At 42.0% G+C, this 20,321-nt stretch overlaps 1 protein-coding gene across 1 annotated transcript; it reads right to left on the reverse strand.

The window, feature by feature from the left end:
- Positions 1 to 5: 5 nt before the first annotated feature.
- Positions 6 to 6,736, reverse strand: LOC111379456 (protein unc-50 homolog; the record flags this gene model as incomplete). The annotated part of the gene is made up of 8 exons (XM_023002831.1): positions 6,453 to 6,736; positions 3,728 to 3,795; positions 2,907 to 2,932; positions 1,979 to 2,069; positions 1,603 to 1,698; positions 457 to 525; positions 217 to 275; positions 6 to 130 (listed from the first exon to the last, which is right to left on the reverse strand). Coding segments are annotated over exons 1-8 (627 nt in total), but the record flags the coding sequence as incomplete, so codon positions are not given.
- Between the last annotated feature and the right edge of the window lie 13,585 nt (positions 6,737 to 20,321).

The raw sequence follows: 20,321 nt of genomic DNA on the forward strand, positions 1-20,321 counted from the left end.
ATCTTACCATCATAGCCTAAAAAATTGAGGTAATGATAGTAGGAAACAGCCACCATGAAGAGCAAATTTGATAACAATTCAGGAATGAAACCATGAGCTACCAGAAGAGGTAATAGAAAATAATGCACAACTGCCAGAAAACGAAGACATCAGCAGCATTTTGGCATATAATTAGACTGAACTTCAGTAAGGTAACTAGTTTCAGGTCACACTAACCATAAAGCAACACAAACATTGGGAAGAAAGAGTTGCAATGTACATCAAAGGCATACAACCTTCAGAACATAGATGAAGAACAAGTTAGCAAAGAAACACCAGTTAGAATAGTAAAGTTCCTGAAACGGATCTTAAGTGTGATTTTCCCAACAAGTGCAAAAACTCCATTAATCATAAACAAGGAGATTATCAAATAATATGTAGATGTCAAAAAGTGGAAGGGAAAAACTGAGGACTTGCCACTCTACCCTCTGCTCCACCACATGGCTGTTTGGAACTTCTTCTCGAAGATAATTGTTTGTAAAGAACCTGCATAAAGTTCGCTGAATAAGTTACCATTTAGCAACCTTAAGTAATCATCAAGAGCAATTCCCAAACAATAAAGGCAAGGCTGTCCTACTAAAGAGTCACTTTGATAGCTGTTACAATTATCCCAAAATGAGAAACTAAAATATTAGGGACCGGGCGAGGTACAAAACAGGGGGAAGAGATATCCATGAAAACGAAAGAATTTATTTCCTCTTAATTTTGCATTCCCACAAACTTCCGAGGATGGCACTACCAGATTGACAAGTTTAAATAAACTTGACATGAGAACAAATAAATATGGCCCCCAAGCTTTTGAAGGTTTTATTTGCAAATCCAACATGTTTGACAAGTTCAGGTCTGAAAGCACCTCATGTTGATCCATAATGAAATTCATAGGACAAATTTCAAGGCCAAATTTCATTACTCATCTGAGTAAAAACTAAAAAATATTGAAAATAATTAACTTTCCAGGACTAATTCAATTTGAGACCTTGGGAAGAAATTCAGCAATTATTATACCTAGAAATCTAAAATTTATCATTTTGAGAAGTGTATGCTCAGAAAAATCAGTTATTTTTACTTCTTCCACAATGAATTTAGATAAGGGAAAGTCACTCATTAGAATTACAAAGAATTCCAGTATGACCATTGCTTCCTGCATCATATTAATTCCCATTCTTGCGATCCACCCCAACTCAAATCATAGAATAGCAATTCTTATGGAGACTACAGTCCAATTATGCATAGAGCAACCTACACGTGTAGGGATTTCTACGTACAATATGCATGTCCTTGGCTCCGAGAGAAGAGACCTTACCACTGGGAGTCTAAGACAAGGCTTACCCTTATTTTTTCTTCTAACAAATGATACTTAACTTGAATTGTCACGTAAATAAACTAGAAGTTTGTCATAGTGAAGAAGGATAATTTTTTTTTTCTAATTTGAATTCGAATGCACACGGCATAAAATTACTGCAAGACTACAGTTTCACAAATTAAAACTCAAAACAATCTGAGAGAGGTAACTTGGGTACTTGCAATTGTAAGTATTGACCTATTAATACATTCAGTCCTTACCAACAAAATGTAGCCAAAACTGCCCCAGTTATCAGGAAATGGAAAAGCAGTACTGAAATAATTACAAAAACAGCATGTCCTGCACTATGATCATACCTGAAACAAATGACAAATGGCACATTGTTGGACAGATCAGCATTAATGAGCAAATACTATGATATATGAAAGGAAATATTCGAACAAGTTAGAAGGACAATGACATGGAAGCTTTTCTGACAAAATTTTCAAATGTTAAAAAGCAAACATGACTTCTCAAGTATCACAACTAAGAATTGACTAATAAATATTCCTTGATCAACCAAAGAAACCTCCTATAAGACTTATCAATAACAATATCATTAAATCTGCCATAGAAAGCAAGCTCACAGACACTCACGCAGCACAATAGGCTATCGTAGAAACTGCCAAAAGAAGACTGCATATCACAACAAAAGCAGGATCATCACGTGCCCATTGGTTCTTTGTTTCTGCAACAAAGAAACATGAAGAAAAAAACTATGAGATTGCAATCACAACAAAAGCGGGATCATCATGTGCCCATTGGTTCTTTGTTTCTGCAACAAAGATACATGAAGAAAAAAACTATGAATGATGTTATTACAAACCTGTCAAATTTATCCAATTGTTTGTTCCCTTTCATAATTTAGATAGAATCAGACAAACTAAGTGGAGGTCATAAAAGAAGTAAAGAATGGAATATGAAACCAACCAACCAGAAAATTCACCAATAATGCAATATACTTGAAGCATAATATGAAAAGGGTAAACTCACATAACATAGAAATGGTTCAGTATCAGCCAAAACATCAAACTGCAAAGAAGATAAGTTCGTCCATTCCCACAAAACAGAAAGTTCTAATATAAATATGACCTCAGGCTAAAGCTACTGCTATCACATCAACAAAAGTAGCCAAAGAATTGTTCCAGTTATAAACTGCTAAGCAGAACAAGTCTTCAAGGTTATTTTGTTCACAAATCTATGGTTGCATTCTGTTAGGGTCCAATAGTTGTGGGAGTCAATCACCCTCAAGCCTGGGCTTTTGGGAGAGATGGTTGGGTTCCCATCACATTCATCCAGAATCAAGTCAAGTTAATCGATTATTGAGAGAAAATGTAAAGCTTATAATGTTGAATGAACAAGAATTGTTTAAGTTAAAACTTTTTGACACATTAGTGGTCAAATATGACAAGACCAAAATGCACAGCATACGAAATAGAATTCTCAACTTAAAGAGATGGCAACACATTGATTTGCACCCAAGTAATTAGCTGGACTAAAAGAGGTAAAAGTAAAGAACACTTACGTTTATGATACTTTGTGTGTTGATATCTGCATCCATTTTGTAGTACATGAGACATGAAGAGATTTATCAGAAACCCAAAAACATCCCAAGAAAACAGATCAGGATAACGATTTCTTATTTTTAGTACCCCGGATTAACAAAATTACTAGTAAAACTTGCGCAAAATCATGAATGATAATTTCCCTAAAAACACACTATACACTGTCAATCACTGCCACCATTCTCAAAATACACAGACTAACCCATAATTCATCACAAACCATTATGCATCAGTTAGGTACCAGCTAAACTAGACTCAGATAATTCAAATTTCAGTGAGATATTCACAAGGTGCATTCTGATATTAGTTACTAAATGAGAATAACCAACACCATGGAGTGCAGTAAACCAATTAAAATTACAAGCAACATAGAGAAATGGAAATAATAATTAAAAAATTGTTACCTAGAGTGTGGATAGAATAATTTGCACAATGGAATAGGAACATAATTCATCGCCTAGTCAAACATGTGGTATGCTATAGGTTCTTGGGATGACATTTCAAGAATTTTAGATGACACTATTGGATTTTTTAGACAACAAGACTAAATTAAAGTAAAAACATCTGCTGCCAATCTCATCTAAAAGCTTACATTTCAGTGATCAATCAATTTTTCTATTTGAACATTTTTGCTCATTAGTTTTAAAGAGAGGGAAGCTTTTATAAAAGAATAATTCAGTGCACAAAAATATAGTATTCCCAAATTTGGATGAAAATCCAATTCTCAATAGGAAAATTCAAAAAAAATAATCGGAGCAATCTGTAGATGCCAGATACTTACACCACTTTTGGAGAGGTACATAGGTGAAGCATTTGCCAGAAAGTATATTCAATGTCCATTTGTTGCCACTGCAACCAGCCAAAACAAATGGATGTCATTTAAGGGAAAAAGCAAAAAATGGAGAATTTAAAAATTCATGAGTTAGAAAGCATGATGCTTCAATCAGGCTTCTGATAATTACAGAGATCCAGAAAGAATAAGCAAGTTTCAACCCAATGCTGACAGACATCGATTCTGTCCACACCGGACCACAATAAAAAATAGACACATCTGCAGGTAGAAAACAAAGCAACTAAAAAGATCTCATCGATCACAGTGTTAAGGTGATATAACCTGAATTATTTACAAAGTCTTCACTTGCTCTGAAGCCTATTTAATTTTGCAACTATGGCCAATACAGAGGTGCTTTGCATTGTACACCTAGAACCTATGTTAATCATATAACAGTATCATACCAAATTTAAGACAACTAGTATGCTTCTACGCTCCCGGAATTATAATGATGCACAAAAAATTATATCCCTTTCCTAAGTGTAACTTTTTATGCCTTCTGTTTTCTATCAGCCCTTGCATCATCAAACATCAGCCTCTCATATTATTTTTTCCCCCCAAAGATGCAGAAAGTTCCAGTATTTTACACTGGACCAGCCAAAATGGTATGTTCATTGCCATTTGAAAGTGAAATGAAGTACAATTGAAAGGAAGGATCACCCAATAGGGTTGGCTGATTCTTTCATACTTCCTGGTTCTATAAACACTGGCCTGGGCAAAAAAATCGAAAAACCGATCAAACCAAACCGACTAGAGAGTCGGTTTGACACAAGCAACTGGTTTTGTTTGGTTTTCGTTTAAATAAAATCATGGTGATTTGGTTCGACCATGATTTGAAGTCTGGTTAACAAAATCAACCCAGCCCACTTACATTTTTACCTTTCTTTTTTTTCCATTAAAAAAAAAAAAAAAAAAAAAAAAAGCTTTATTTTCATAAAAAAAAAAAAAAAAAAAAAGAAGCTCTAATTTCATAACTATATCACGATTCCCTTCAAGCTATGATGTTGACGGTAAGTAATAGTTTTGAAAATCTTCTTTCACAAGCTCATTATATAATACTTAGTCTTTTTTCCCTACTCAGGTAGTCAGGTACATAATGTATAAAAAAACAACAAAATTCTTAAGTTTTTTTGTTAATCAGTCTCAAGTAACCTAATTTTATTTGTTACTCAATAATTCTTGTAATATAAAGTTATTTAGTCATTTTTAATCTTGTAATCTAACTGGGCCAAAACTTGGATTTCTTTTTTAAAAAAAATCAATTTGAACTAAACTCCAAACCGACTAACCGAACCAACCGAACCCTACCATTTGATTCGGTTTAAGAGTTAGAGTGTGTTGGTTTGGGTTGAAATTCACCCAACCTGACTAATTTGGTTTTGGTTTCGGACTGGAGTCGAAACAAACCCAAACTAAACCGCACCCAGGCTGGCAGTGTCATTTTCATACCAACCTTAAATAATAAGACCAGAAACTGACTGCCTTTCTCTATATGTGCTCCAGTTTCAAAATTTGCCTTTGAAAAGGCACAATTAAACCAGCTTCAATACAAATTACAGTAAGACTGAGACCTAGCAGACGGTAACTTCTTGAAAATAGTTACCAAACACTGGGTAATTTATCACATAGAGTAATCAAATTGGTTTTGTAAGTGTAAAAACCCATATTTCATTGTAGAAGCCGTCTAATCAAATGACATTTCATCTGCCACTAGAACGAAGATTGGTGCCTCCAGTAAAGTCTCAATTGAAAGTTTCATAGAATTTCCTTCATTTTGTCCTATGGACTGAACCCCATAAACTAACCCAAAACATAACGATATGATATCAGGGATGGGATTTTTTACTTTTAGATAGATTAACATATCATTGGCAACAAGTTTAACAGACAACCATTGAGCAACACATAACATAACATCGAGTGTAATGTTCAGTCCTGAGCAAATCAAAATTCTCTCACTTAAAGTTAGTTTCAGTCCCAACAAGGATAACATAGAATAATGTGTCATTAATTGTCTGGTTGTGGAAAATAATAGAACAAATTGTTAATCAGCACAAAAGCTTGACGAAAGTGGACAGTGAGGACATTGAAAAATCCAGGCAGCTGGAAAGAAGTCTGATCAACTTTATTCAGGTTTTTGATCTGGTGCTCTATCTGCTTGTAATTAACCCAATGACAAAAACGGCACCAGTATCAGTCACCCCGCCTGTCTCATAATTAATGATAAGAGTGGAGTAGAATAATAGGTTCTTTATCAATTAAGTCCATATACACAATATTTTTCAGATATATTTTGCCACGGCATCCACAAGCTCAATTCTTCAACAATATCACACTTCCGGTACCAAATTATCTCAAATAACAAAACTAGGAGGAGAAAATGCAAATAGATAGAAGAACGCGTGGGAATTTGGAATTCATTTCTTTATCCACTTCGCCTCGTCCTTCGTCACAAAAAAAATAATAATAAACAACATAAATCCAATCCAGCCACGATTCATCTTTCATAGCCAAGTGAATAAGCTCAAACATGTTGATTAATGCAGTGATATGCGAATCGTGCGACATCTTCGAAAAGATTTTACAAGTAGGATCGCCATCAGATCTATATGCAATTGATTGAACTCTAAACATCTTCACATTTCTGTAAGTATGTGTGAGGAGGAAAATGAACCTTGACTATTCTGCGGAAGTACTGAGGGAGGAAAGAATTGGGTCGGGCATGAGAACCCGAGCGCCCTGTTGTCGATGACGAGGTAGGCAGCATCCTTCTTTGCCTTCTTCTTCACTTCTTTTATGATTCACGCGATTTCTTTTTTCTTCTATTCAACAAATCGATCAAAGATTTGTTCAATTTCGTAGCAGTTTTACCATCTTGTTCCTCTCTCGCTCGCTCCCGCTCAGGTGTGATTCACTCTTTTCGGGCTAATTAGGTAAACATTGCGGACTTAATAATTCAACTTTAAAAATATATGTCATTGATCCCTCAAAACTCGAAAGTGTTGCTACTTTATAATTCAACTTAAAAATATATCTCAATGATCATTAAATTATATATCATATGTTATTCACTTATCACTCAAATTAAAAAATTCGTTAAATTCAACAAAAACATCAACTTGAGTAATGGACAGATGATATTGTGCACAGTTTAGTGACCATCCAGATACATTTTTAAGTCCAATTATTAAATAGTAATACTTGACAAAGTCAGTGACTATTGAAACATATTTTTAAATTCAATTATTTACATGATTCAGTAACTAATGAGATATATTTTTAAATCCAATTTTTAGGTCCCTCAATTTGACCTTTGTGAAAGAAGGTATCAAAAGAATAGGAAGGAAAGATAAAATGGAAAATTGGAGACATATAAAATCGAATAAAAATAGAACTCTGTTGATTCCATCAATCACGATAAAAAATACGTTTGATTTTTAAATCAACTAATCAATTCATCATATTTCGAACTTCGCATAAAAAGATTGAAAGTGAGATAGTAGGAATACTGAAAGAAATTGACAGATAAAATTAAATAAAAGTACACAAATGTTTAAATTAGTGCAAAGGTAATTGAGGTCAATTTGATTTTTCAACTCTTTTCCCTTCATTTTCTTTACTTTATTCTTTAACAGGTGCCAGTTTGAGGAAAACGGAAATAGTTACTACTTAATAACTAACTTCAAAATGTATCTCAATGGCCACTAAACTTTTTTAAATGTCACTACTTCGTAATTGAACTTAAAAATGTATCTCAATAATTACTAAACTATTCATCGTTTTACACATTCATCACTGAAGTAGACGACGTTTGTTGAATTTAATGTAGTTTTCCCATTTGAGTGATGAATGGGTAACACAGTACACAGTTCAATGACCATTGAGATATATTTTTAAATTCAGTTAAGAAATAGTAACACTTGAAGGAGTTCGGTGACCAGTGATCATTGAGATACTTTTTTAAGTTTGATTATTAAATAGTAATACTTGGTAGAGTTCAATAATCATTCATGTAATTAACCCACCATTTTCTTTTCTTTTGACATTGGATAATGTTGTTTATGGACCTATTTAATTAGAGGCCAAAGGGTTAAAACGAGAGAAAATTTTCACAAAATCAAGCATTAAGTATGAGACAATTTAATTTTCAAGTTTTAACTCTAAAAATATAAAATTTAGGTATTAGTAAATTAATTAAAAATGTTTTATTAATTAATTATATTAATGTCACAATTATACTATTAATAGCAACATGGACGTATTTATAGGTCGCAACATCACATATTATCAAATTAATTAATTAGTTATAAATTATTGGGTAATTAGCACAAAACGTCCATACCTTTCGATGTTTTTGTGAAAAACGTCATAACCTTTCGTTTTATGGCGGATTACACCCTTACCTTTACCTTTTTTTGCGCAAAACGTCATTCCGTCAACTCCCCGTTAAAATGTTCCGTTAAATCAAAAGGTAATTAACACAAAAGGTTCATACCTTTCAATATTATTGTGCAAAACGTCCATACATTTAAGTTTTGATATAATTAGTACAAAAGGTCCCTACCTTTCAATATTATTATGCAAAACGTCCCTACCTTTCATTTTTAGCATTTTCACCCCTACTTTTCATCTTTCATTGTGCAAAAGGTCATTTTCACCTCTCTTTTTTTCAATAAAATGACGATTTTACCTTCCTATTCAAATAAAACAAAAGGAAAAGGAAAAAAAATAATGAATTGAAATCATAATCCTAAATCTTTCAAAACATTAGAGATAAATCTTAAATTCTCAACTACCGCCACTTTCACAACCCCACCAAGTCACCACCTATAGATCCATATAGCACCATCTTTCGACCACAACACCTATCGGACTCCACCACCACCAACCTCGCCTCACACTCTCTAATATCCTCCTCCATAGTATCGATCACCAATATGTCCGAAACAACCACATTTACGATGGTGGAGTTCGTTGGGCATGATGGCCGAAGGTGGTGTTATGTTGATTTATAGTTGGCAGCTTGATAGGTTGTGAAAGTGGTGCTAATTACCTTCTGATTTAACAGAGCATTTCAATGGGGAGTTGATAGAATGACGTTTTGCGCAAAAAAAGGTAAAGGTAAAGGTGAAGGTGTAATCCGTCAAAAAATGAAAGGTAGGGACATTTTGTGCTAATTACCCTAAATTATTTCAAAATCACAATAAAAAAAATGGATAGGTCACAATTTATTTATTTGGTCTTAAATAAAAAAAAAGTATAGGTTACAACTTACTTGTTGGTCACATATTTTCAAATTAGTTGGTCAAGAATTATTTTTTTATCACAATTTTTAGATCATAATTAAATAGTTTGGTTATAGACTAACCAAATAGTTCATCACATAACACTACCATCAACACTGACACCACTACTACCACGATCACTTGCGACCACCACCACCAATAGAGTTTAATAGCACCATCATCACCAACACAACCCCACTACCAACAGCATAGACATAGACATAGCTCCAACAACCATAACCACCACCCAACAGGAAAAATAAATAAATAAAAATCCCAAACACCACCACCACCAAAATACTAAGCAACACTACCCCATTTGCAAAACCGCCAACAAAACCATCTAAAGGGCTACCCCTTTCAAAAGTAAAAGCACTGCCATCGCCTCTGTGGCCACCACTTCCACCACCACGTCAAATTCAACAACTTAACCTCTTTTCACCAAACCACATCCACCAACAATACCGCACCACAACATCGCAACACCACACCTCCAACCACGATCACTAGATCCGAAGTCGGACTAGACGTTTCAGAGCTTTGGCGCTTACAGCTCTGCCTCTGAACGATGGCTATCCTGTGAGCATTGTCGCTGTTGACCCCAAAAAGTGCGCCAACAGATGCCGGTCCCACCCCGCTTGCGTGGGCGAATGTCCAACACGCTAAAACACGATTTGTTCGTAATCCGATTGTACAATAATTACCAACCAGTGCTCGTAAATGTATATGTAAAAGTGTATAAACTCGATTTGTGTATTGCAAGTAAATGAGAGAGAGTTGAGTAAATGTAGTCTTTAGTGTTGATTTTTGCATTAGCCTTTGACATTACACAATGGAAGTATTTATAGTGATACATATGAAATGGGAGCCCTTGGATGAAGTGGCACGTGGCCTCATCTCTTTAGTTCAAACGTCTTTTCTTAGGTATGCGGCTTGACTTGCTAGCTTGCGGCGCATTTATTGCTTGCGCAGGTCCTCCATACTAGTGACAAGACTTGACCTTTATGCTTGTGATAAACGTTCCATCGGTCATTCGAATAAGATCTCTGAGCAGGCGATCTCTTGGGAGAAGTGACTGTGGAGGAAGCTCCTTGTGGTTAAGAGGCTCACGCATCAGCTTCGGGGCTTCGACCATATGATAAAAACTTCCACTTGAGGACCTCAGCTAACTTCAATAGGTTCCATGCTTCGGGTCATGGGGCTCGGTAGTTGGACTTCGGCAGAGTACATCGGATCGAGGAGTCTCGGCGGATGGACCTCGGCTTGAAGCACTTAGGATATAACCCACCTCGACAATGTGTGCCACCTCGGCAGGAATGCCACGTGGATCAGGATGAGTGGGCCATTGGCCCAGGTGGGTAGGACAGGTGTGACAACACGTAACAATAGTCCCCAAAGTCCAAGTATAATCATTCATGTAATGCGTGGACTTTAATGGAGTAAAAGTTGAAAGAATTTTTGAGCCAAATAATCGTCCCCCAAGACCAAGTATAGATATTTATATCATGGTTGGAGTTTGAGAAGTGTTGCTGTGGGTGAGCGATGAAGTAGGCGAGGTGTTTGAACTCTGAAGATGAGCCGAGGTGGTTGAGTAGCCGAACCTGCGAGGCTTTGATGCTGAATGGTGAAGAGGAAAGCCGAGATGGTTGAGGAACTGAATCTGCGAGGCTTGATTGCTGAATGGAGAAGAGGAAGCCAAAGTGGTTGAGTAACCGAACCTGCGAGGCCTGCCGAGGTGCAATGGTAATGATTGTGCGTTGGCTGCTATGCCAATGATTTGATGTTTTGTGCTTGTTTTTGAGGAAAAGTGGCTGGACCGTTACGACTTCCAAGGCGCTGCTGCCGTCAAATTAAAAATACAATTATGAGGGCAGCTGGCTCTTCTAGAAGCAGAAGCGGTGGAGAGGTGCGTGGGAGGCACGCATAAATCTGAAGTGAAGGATTTAAAAATCGTTTGAATTCAACGCCTCGGATTGGATCTGAAATGGAGGGCTCGGATTGACTGAGATTTGATCTGACGGCTGGGGTTCGTCTTGGACTTTTATAAAAGGTGAGAAAATCCCAATTTTCAGGATTTTTGAACACTTTGCACTCTGAAACTCTCTCAAATCTCCAAATTTCCGGCGTCGAGGTTGACTGTGATATTAAATTCCGGCCAGTCTCCATTTGTGTCGAATTCCCTTAGGTATTGCTTGCACAAAAACCCTTGTTACTGTCTTTTTACTGAGAAAATGGAGTCCACTTCGGGTAGAGAGCTTGTTACAGTGGCGTCTTTAGACTATGGGGTTGGTCACGGGGGGATGTCCAAGGTGGATAGGTATGCCATGGCCGAGGAGCCTGTAGATTATACCCAGGAGTGGGGGCTTCTAGAGTGCCCTCAAATATAACGGGGAAGAGCGGGCCTACTATCCGAGGCCTGGCTGCGTGGCCATGAGTGAATACCTGTTCAAGGCAGGTATGCATCTTCCTCTGCACCCCTTCTTTAGGGCGGTGCTTAGGAAATTCATGTTGTCGCCGACCCAGGTTCTGCCGAATGGGTGGAGCCAGCTGGTCGGCTCGTACTTCCTGTGGAAGGAAGTGTCACTTGGGGAGGACATGCCTCTTCATGTGTTCATGACCCTGTTCCAGCCCCGAGTAATTGGGAAGGAGTCAAGGGGGTGGTATTACCTCACGCCTTGAGGGGCTCACGCACCCTTTGTGGTGAGACTTCCTTCCTCTATCAAGGGGTGGAAGGAGTCCTGGTTCTGGGTGCGAGGTAAATGGCAGGCAGTGGAGGGGGACAAAGCCCTGTCATGCACAGTGTCGACCTAGTACTACGAAACTCGTGAGTCTCCCGACCTCTGCTTATCTTTTGAAGTCAGAATATGAATTCGTCTAACTGTTGGGGATTCCTTTGCAGATAGTAGTACGAGGTTCGAGCTCAGCAGGGAGGAATTCGAGGTGATAGAGGACATTTACAAGAGGCCTCTGAAGCTTCGCTACTTCGATCACCTGATCGATAGGAGCAGATACTTTCTGGACTTCGAACTGATGGCATCCAGAGGTATAAAGCCCCAACACTTAAATTTTTCCTATCCATTGTTTTTATACTGATGCTGATCTGACCTGTTGTGCAGATAAATTCAAGAAAAGTGAGTACCCAGCTCCAGACATGGCTTCTATCTTGAAGGCCACGTCTACTGCGAAGGCGAGGCCCCTGAAGCCTGGGTCCAGCGGGGCAAAGGAAGTTCGAGGCAGGGTTGAGCGCCTGTCCAAGGACTGTACTCCCAGGGCTTCGGAGGAGGCAACTCCTCAGAGGCCAGAGAAGTCGAAGGAGCCTCAAGGCAAGGAGAAAGTCCCCGAGGAGACTAAGAAGAGGAAGCTGGTGCACATCTCCAGCTCAGCTGGAAAATTTGGGACCTCAGTGTCCCATAGGGCGGAACAGATTGACGAGCCGAAACTTCTTGATGTAGCCTCCAAAGCCATCAAAATGGAGATGGTTAGAGAGGTAGAGGCTGAAGAGGCTAGAGCAGAGGCCGTAAGGCGAGTTGTAGAAGTTGCCGAGGAGTAGGCAGTAAAGGGAAGCCAGTTCGGGAGAAGGAGAAGTCTCTGAGCTTCCTAGCTGGGAGGGAGGAGGAGCTGGCCCCAGCCTTGGTGGAGGCTCTCCCTGAAGAAATCAGAAGTGCCACCGAGAGCTTTTACAAGTTCTGGATAGAGAGGTGGCAGCTGCATGCCTCGTCTTGTGATGCCACCGACTTGACAAGGGTACTGGTGAGCCAGAGCGTTCGGACCTTTGGCCTCGCGCTCGAATGCAGGGAGGCCTTGAGCAAATTTCAGACAAGGACCTAGGCCTCGGAGGGGAAGGTTGCCTCCCTTGCAGAGGAGGTGAAAGCTGCTAAGGCCGAGGCCGAAGAAGCCAAGGTCCAAAAAGTTGAAGAGGCGACGAAACTCGAGTCTGCTCTGGCCCAGATTGAGGCCTTAAAGAAGGAAGTGTATGAGTCACAGTGCGAGGTGGCCTCCTTGACAAAGAAGGTGGAGGTCTCCAATGAGTACCAAAAGGTGACAGCTGAGGTTCTTGAGAAGGCGAATCTCTCCTTGGCCGGTGCTTGAGATGCTTATTAGTTTCTCGAAGGCCAGGCGAAGTGGTACATGAACAACGCCTCGGTTGCACGAGAAGAGGCCCGAACTGCAAGAGAGGAGGCGGTGAAGGAATACATCGCCAATTTCCACACTACAGAGGAGTATAAGAGCTTCAGCTTGTACTGGAGGAACTTCGCCTATGCTGAAGTGCTGGAGCGGGCAGAGGAGCTGTATCCCAATTTGGACCTGGCTCAACTTAGATCCGAATTTGTGGATGAGCTACCTCAGACCCCAGCTGAGGAGGTCCAGGGTGATGAAGAAGTTGATGCCGAAGCCCCCAGTGCCGAGGCGCCTCCGTCATCTAGCCAGGCATAGACTAGGTTTTACTTTTCAGTAATTTGGATGTAATGGCCAGAGGCCTTCCTTTGTAACCTTCTTTGAAATATCAATATGATGTCTTTCTTCTTTCATTGTTGCTTTTTGTCCAAGTTATTATACCTCGTTAAACAAATGAACTGGAACTTGATAGAAGTATGAACTAAATAACTTTGTGAGCCTCGGACTGAAATAAATGAACATAACTTGAGTGACTGAACTGTGCGAACCTCGGACTTAAGCAAATTATCATGACTTAAGGAGATGAACTGTGTGAGCCTCGGATTTAAGCACACTAACATAACTTAAGGACTTAAGGAGATGAACTGTGTGAGCCTCGGACTTAAGCACACTAACATAACTTAAGGACTTAAGGAGATGAACTGTGTGAGCCTCGGACTTAAGTACATTAACATAACTTAAGGAGATGAACTGTGTGAGCGTCGGACTGTAGCGGTTGTGGCTTCTCCCCTTGGCGTTTAGCAAAGCCAAAGGGAGGCATGTGCTAGCGCCTCGGAGTTCAAGCGAGGTGGCCCAGAGGTGGGTCCTGAGCCTCTCCTCCGAGGTGACGACGCATCCCAGACACGGTGGATGGTGTAGCCATGTTGAAGCTTCTCCCCTTGGCGTTCAGCAAGGCCAAAGGGAGGCATGTGCTAGTGCGTCGGAGTTCAAGCGAGGTGGCCCAGAGGTGGGTCCCGAGCCTCTCCTCCGAGGTGACGACGCATCCCAGACATGGTGGATGGTGCAGCCATGTTGAGGTTTCTCCCTTTGGCGTTCAGTGAGGCCAAAGGGAGGCATGTGCTAGCGCCTCGGAGTTCAAGCGATGTGGCCCAGAGGTGGGTCCCTAGCCTCTCCTCTCGAGGTGACGACGCATCCCAGACACGGTGGATGATGCAGCTATGTTGAGGCTTCTCCCCTTGGCGTTCAGTAAGGCCAAAGGGAGGCATGTGCTAACGCCTCGGAGTTCAAGCGAGGTGGCCCAGAGATGGGTCCCGAGCCTCTTCTCCGAGGTGACGACTCATCCCAGACATGGTGGATGGTGTAGTATGACACGTTGATTTAATCAATGCATTTTATTGAGCCATAGAAATATTACAAAGGCTGGGGAAAGTCATCCAGCATGATACAATTCATTGATAAAAGATTCTGAGGTGTTCAATGTTCCATGGACGGGGTTGTGCCTTGCCGTCCATGTCTTCAATCCAGTAGGTTCCAGGTCGGATTTCTTCTCTGATCTTGTATGGACCTTCCCAGTTCGGGCCTAGGGAACCGGAACCAGGTTCTTTTGAAGATGGGAAGACCCTCCTGAGCACAAGATCGTTGATTCGGAACGACTTCTTCTTGACTTTGGAGTTGAAGTACCTTGTCATCTTTCTTTGATAGGTACCTAGCTTCAGCTGGGAGTCATCCTTTCTCTCCTCAATGAAATCGAGGTTGAGCCTCCGGAGCTAGTCGTTGGTCACTTCGCTGAAGTGCAAATGTCGTGGAGATGGAAGTCCGACCTCCACGGGGCTCATTGCCTCAGTCCCAAATGCCATGAGAAAAGGGGTCTCCCCAGTTGGGGTCCTGGTGGTGGTTTGGATTGCCCAAAGTACTTGGGGCAGTTCATCAACCCAAGCTCCCTTGGATACATCAAGCTTTCTTTTCAGGACGTGCTTGATTGTCTTGTTTACGGCTTCAACTTGGCCATTAGCTTGTGGGTGGTGAGGTATAGAGAAGTGCTTCTTTATGCCTAGCTCTTCACACAGTTCTCTAACCTTCTTGTTATTGAATTGCCTACCATTGTCTGAGACGATCGAGTAGGGAATTTCGAACCGACAAATAATATTCTTCCATAGGAACTTGGAGGTGTTTGCTTCTGTGATTTTTGCCAGTGGTTTAGTTTCGACCCACTTTGTGAAATAATCAATGACCACTATTGCAAAACTTGCACCTCCTCTACTCTTAGGTAGAGGGCCTATAAGGTCCACACCCTACTTTGAGAAAGGCCAGGGGCTGGAGACTGCAGTAAAATCCTGTGATGGTCGTCTTTGTACGAGAGAGAATCGTTGGCATTTATCACATTTTCGCACGAATTCGAGGGCATCCCGTTTTAGGGTAGGCCAGTAGTACCCTTGCCTCAGTATTTTTTGTGCCAGAGATAGGCCTCCAGAGTGGTTACCGCACACTTCCTCGTGGACTTCTCTTAGTATGTAGGTAGCCTCTTCTCCTCCGACGCATCGTAAGAGTGGAAAGGAGAAGCTTCTTTTGTAGAGAATGTCATCAATGAAGAGGAAGTGGGCTGACCTTCTTCTCAGCTTATAGGCCTCATTCTTGTTGGTGGGCAGCACCTGGTCTTTCAGATATGCTATGATTGGTTGCATCCAGGTGGGAGTCCCACCGACCCACATGACATTAGGGGCCTCGGTAGAAGGCAAGAGGAGGCGCTCGATAGGCACTACAGTGAGTAGCTCCGAGTCTTTGCTACTAGCCAGCTTCGAGAGTGTATCCGCATGAGCATTTTCGATGCGGGAAATCTGGGTTAACTCGAACTTTTAAAAGGATGGGATGAGGTTCATCACCATTTTCAGATAGGAGGCCATCGTTTTGTCTTTGGCTGAGAAGTTACCATTGACTTGGCTAACAACCAGCTGGGAGTCACTACTGACGAGTAGCTTCTTTATTTGCATTTCCTTGGCCAGTCTGAGGCCTGCAAGGAGTGCTTTATACTCTGCAATATTGTTGGTGGCTTTGAATCCGAACCTCACGGACGAGGTGAGTTTATGACCCTCGAGGCTAATGAGGACAACCCCGGCACCTGAGCCGACCTCCCCAGCTGAGCCATAGACGAAGAGGCTCCACGTGGGGCGTTCGACGGATTCCATGATTTCATCTACCTCGGATAGGTTGGCGAATTCAGCAACAAAGTCAGCTAAGGCTTGCCCTTTGATGGCTGCCCTAGCTTTGAACATAAGGTCAAATTCACTTAGTTCCACTGCCCATTTCAACAATCTTCCCGAGGCACCGGGAATTTTGGAGTACTTGCCTCAAGGGAAAATTTGTAAGTACATGGATGGTATGAGCTTGGAAGTAAGGTCTCAATTTCCTAGAGGCCGTGATTAAGGCCAAAGCAAGCTTCTCCATATCGGGGTATCGGGTCTCCGGCGATAGGAGCGCTTTACTCGTATAGTAGACGGGAAGTTGGGTGGACCCTTCTTCTCGAATCAGAACCGAACTGATGGCGTCATTGGAGACGGCAAGATATAGTTGCAAGATGTCGCCGGGCTTCGGCTTGGAGAAGAGGGGGGCCTGCCCCAAATGCCTTTTCAGTCCTTGGAAGGCCTCTTCACATTCCTCTGTCCATTGGAATTTCTTCCCAGCCTTGAGCACTTTGAAAAATGGGAGGCACTTGTCAGTTGCTTTGGAGACGAAGCGACTAAGCGCTGCCACTCGTCCAGTTAAGCTTTGCACCTCCTTTGGCTTTTGAGGGAATCTCATCTGGTATAGAGCCTCAATCTTCTTGGGGTTTGCTTCAATTGCTCGCTGGTTGACCATGTACCCCAAGAACTTGCCGGAAGCCACCCCAAAAGCACATTTCAAGGGGTTGAGCCTCATCCTGTACCTTCTCAGGATTTGGAAGGTGTTGTTGAGGTGCGCTATGTGGTTCTCTGCTTCTAAGCTCTTCACCAGCATGTCATCCACGTAAACTTTCATTGTCTTACCAATGAGGTCGGTAAACATTTTGTTCACGAGTCTTTGGTAGGTTGCTCCGGCGTTTTTCAACCCGAAGGGCATCATTTTATAGCAATAGAGGCCTCGGTCCGTGATGAAAGAGGTGTGTTCTTCATCGCCTGGGTGCATGGGGATTTAGTTGTAGCCGGAGTATGCATCCATGAAGCTCAACAGCTCGTGCCCAGCCGTGGAGTCCACCAATTGGTCAATCCTTGGAAGCGAAAAGCTGTCTTTCGGACAAGCACTATTGAGGTTGGTAAAGTCGATGCATACCCTCCATTTGCCATTGTGTTTCTTAACCAAGACCGGGTTGGAGACCCACCTCGGATAGGTGGCCTCCCTGATGAAGCCATTTTGGATGAGCCTCTGAACCTCTTCCTTTGGGACCTCATACCTCTCAGGGTTGAGGGCTCTCCTTTTTTGTCTATGCGGGGGCAACATTAGGATCAATTTTCAAGTGGTGGCAGCTGATCTTGGGGTCTATGCCCACCATGTCCTCATGCCTCCAAGTAAAGACGTCGAGGTTCTTGCCTAGGAAGTCCTTAATCTTTTCTCTCAAAATGTTGGATAGGCCTCTGCCTACTTTCAACACCTTGGACGGATCTCGGGGGTCAGCTGAGAAGCTCTCAAGTTCCTCTACAGGGGATGCTTGAGGCTCATGTTCCATTATGCGGGGGTCGATCTCATCAACGATTAGCACCTCCTGATTAAACGGTGTGTCAATCATATCAACATCTTCCTGGTTAGTGGGAGCGTCACCAGGGACATCCGCCATGACCACATCAGTCATGATCACGTGGACGTCCCGGGGCTCTACCTTCTTAATGGAGCTTAGATAGCACTCTCTCGAGCCTCTCTGGTCGCCTCTCACCGTTGTCACCCCATTTTCTGTTGGGAATTTCATGCATAAGTGGTGGATGGAGGTGACTGCTCCCAATTCCTTTAGGGCCGGTCTGCCCAAAACTCCGTGGTAAGCCGACCGGCTGTCAACTACGAGGAATTCCATAAAGTTCATCGTAGTTTGAGGAGACTCTCCCATCTCCACTGCCAGTGTTATCTTTCCCCTCTGAGTGATGCTATCTCCAGAAAATCCGTACAATGGAGTGGTAGTGGGCATCAACTGATGGTCCAATATCATCTTGTCAAAGGCGGACCCGAATAGGATGTTGACGGAGCTGCCGTTGTCGACTAGTATTCGTTTGAGCCCATTCGGGCTACGACAGCCCTCACCACCAGCGCATCGCAGTGGGGGTAATGAACTCCTTTGGCGTCTTCCTGGGTGAAGACAATGGGTGGTACTTGGTTTCTTCGGGAGCTACTGTCTACAATGTAACTCGTCAGAGGGGGGTGCTTAGTAGAGATGGCAATTTGAACCGTCAAAACCGAAAACCGCGGTTAACCGAATCGAATGGGGCGAAAAAAACCGAACCGATGGTGCAATGGGCGCGGATATGGTTTTGATTTTAATGAACCGGTTCGTAATGGTGCGGGTATGGTATTTACGTCGTCGAACCGAAACCGAACCGATTACCCGCTAAAAAAACACAATTGAATTGATTATGGGCTTTACACTACTTTTCTATCCAGACCAAAACAAAATCCCTTCCCTCCTCATTACATCTACCTGACTCATATGGCCAGCCCACTTACCATTAGCCCATAATAGCATTAGTATTATAGTATATAAATGCAAACCCTACTCTCCACAAACCACAAACTCACGCACGGCTCCACTGCCTCTACGGTCCAAGTCGTCGTCGCCTCCGAAAATTTGTTACATTTGTTAGCCATTCTATTACTGCTGATCATGTAAAAACAGAGTTCGATGTTTTTCTAGGCGTGCCAGTATTGTCAAGGATGAATAGAAATCAACTTTGAATGCTGATCTATGCTAGTAAGACTTGTAGGGAAGAATGAATCAAGAAACTTCGATGCACAACAATTAAGAATGAAAGAAAAGTTTGTTATTATTATATTTATAATATTGTTTGTTAAATTTGTATTTTACAATTGAAAATTAGGATAATGTTTGCATTTACATTTGGAATATTATTTGCATTTTCGTTTGGAATATTGTATTTTTGTTTTCATTGACTTTTTTCATAAATTGTTTTATATCAATTTGACAGATGAACCTATAAAAAATAATTTATTTTCGTGCTTATTAACCGAATCGAACCATGCCAAACCGAGATACGAACCGAACCGAACCGAACCGATTTACGTGGTTATGGTGCGGTTATGGTATGGTCAAAAAATTGGTGGTGCGGTTATGGTTTTGGCCGAACCGACCCATAACCGAACCGTTGCCAACCCTAGTGCTTAGCCTCCCTAGCATAGTTTCTTTTGGCGTTCCGTGTTTCACCGCCAACATAAGGGCCTCCAAATATGGTATCTATCTCATGGATAGGGGCCTCATCTTGAGCTTGCCTATTTCTTCGGTGTCTACACCCTTCTCTGGGCCTCTCTGTGTCTTGCTCTCTTCGCCTTGGGGATACATCCCTTTGACGAGGAGCGGCCGCCTCACGCCCATGTCGGTTGTCTTACCTGGGCGGGGGCCTGTTCGCCTGAGGCGAGTTATGTCTTTCTCTGGCGGGTTCTTGCCGGGAGCGGTGTGCATAGTCTCTGCAATCTGCGGTGTCGTGCCCATAGGACCTGTGGTGCAAACAGTATCCAGAGAGGTTCGGATTGGACCTATTTCTAGGTGCAAAACCTCGGCCCCCGCCTCTTCCTCTACGGGGTCTCTGCTGGGCCTCCATCTGATGTGAGTCAGCAGTTGGGTTGACATCCTCATATGCCAAGGTTGGAACCGCGTTCAGAGTTGTGGTGGCCAGAGCTTGGCCGGAGTTCTCATTTTCGGCTCGGTTCATCTGGTAGTCCATGAGGTGGGAGGTCGGACCCCTACCTCGCTGTCTTTGAGGAGGTGGGAGGCCTCTGCTTGCCCTGTTCCTATGCTCAATTAATTCTTCATTGATTATCTCCCTTCTCATCATCTCTAGTGGGGCGTCATAGGTGGTGGGGTCTTGATTCTGCACATCCCTCCAGAATAGAGTGTTCATGTTCAAGCCTCCTCTCAATGCAGATAGTGCTTCTCCGTCGGTGACTGTACGCAG

Source organism: Olea europaea, chromosome 3 (genome assembly GCF_002742605.1).
Source record: "Olea europaea var. sylvestris chromosome 3, O_europaea_v1, whole genome shotgun sequence".
In the NCBI taxonomy this organism is placed as follows: Eukaryota; Viridiplantae; Streptophyta; class Magnoliopsida; order Lamiales; family Oleaceae; genus Olea; species Olea europaea.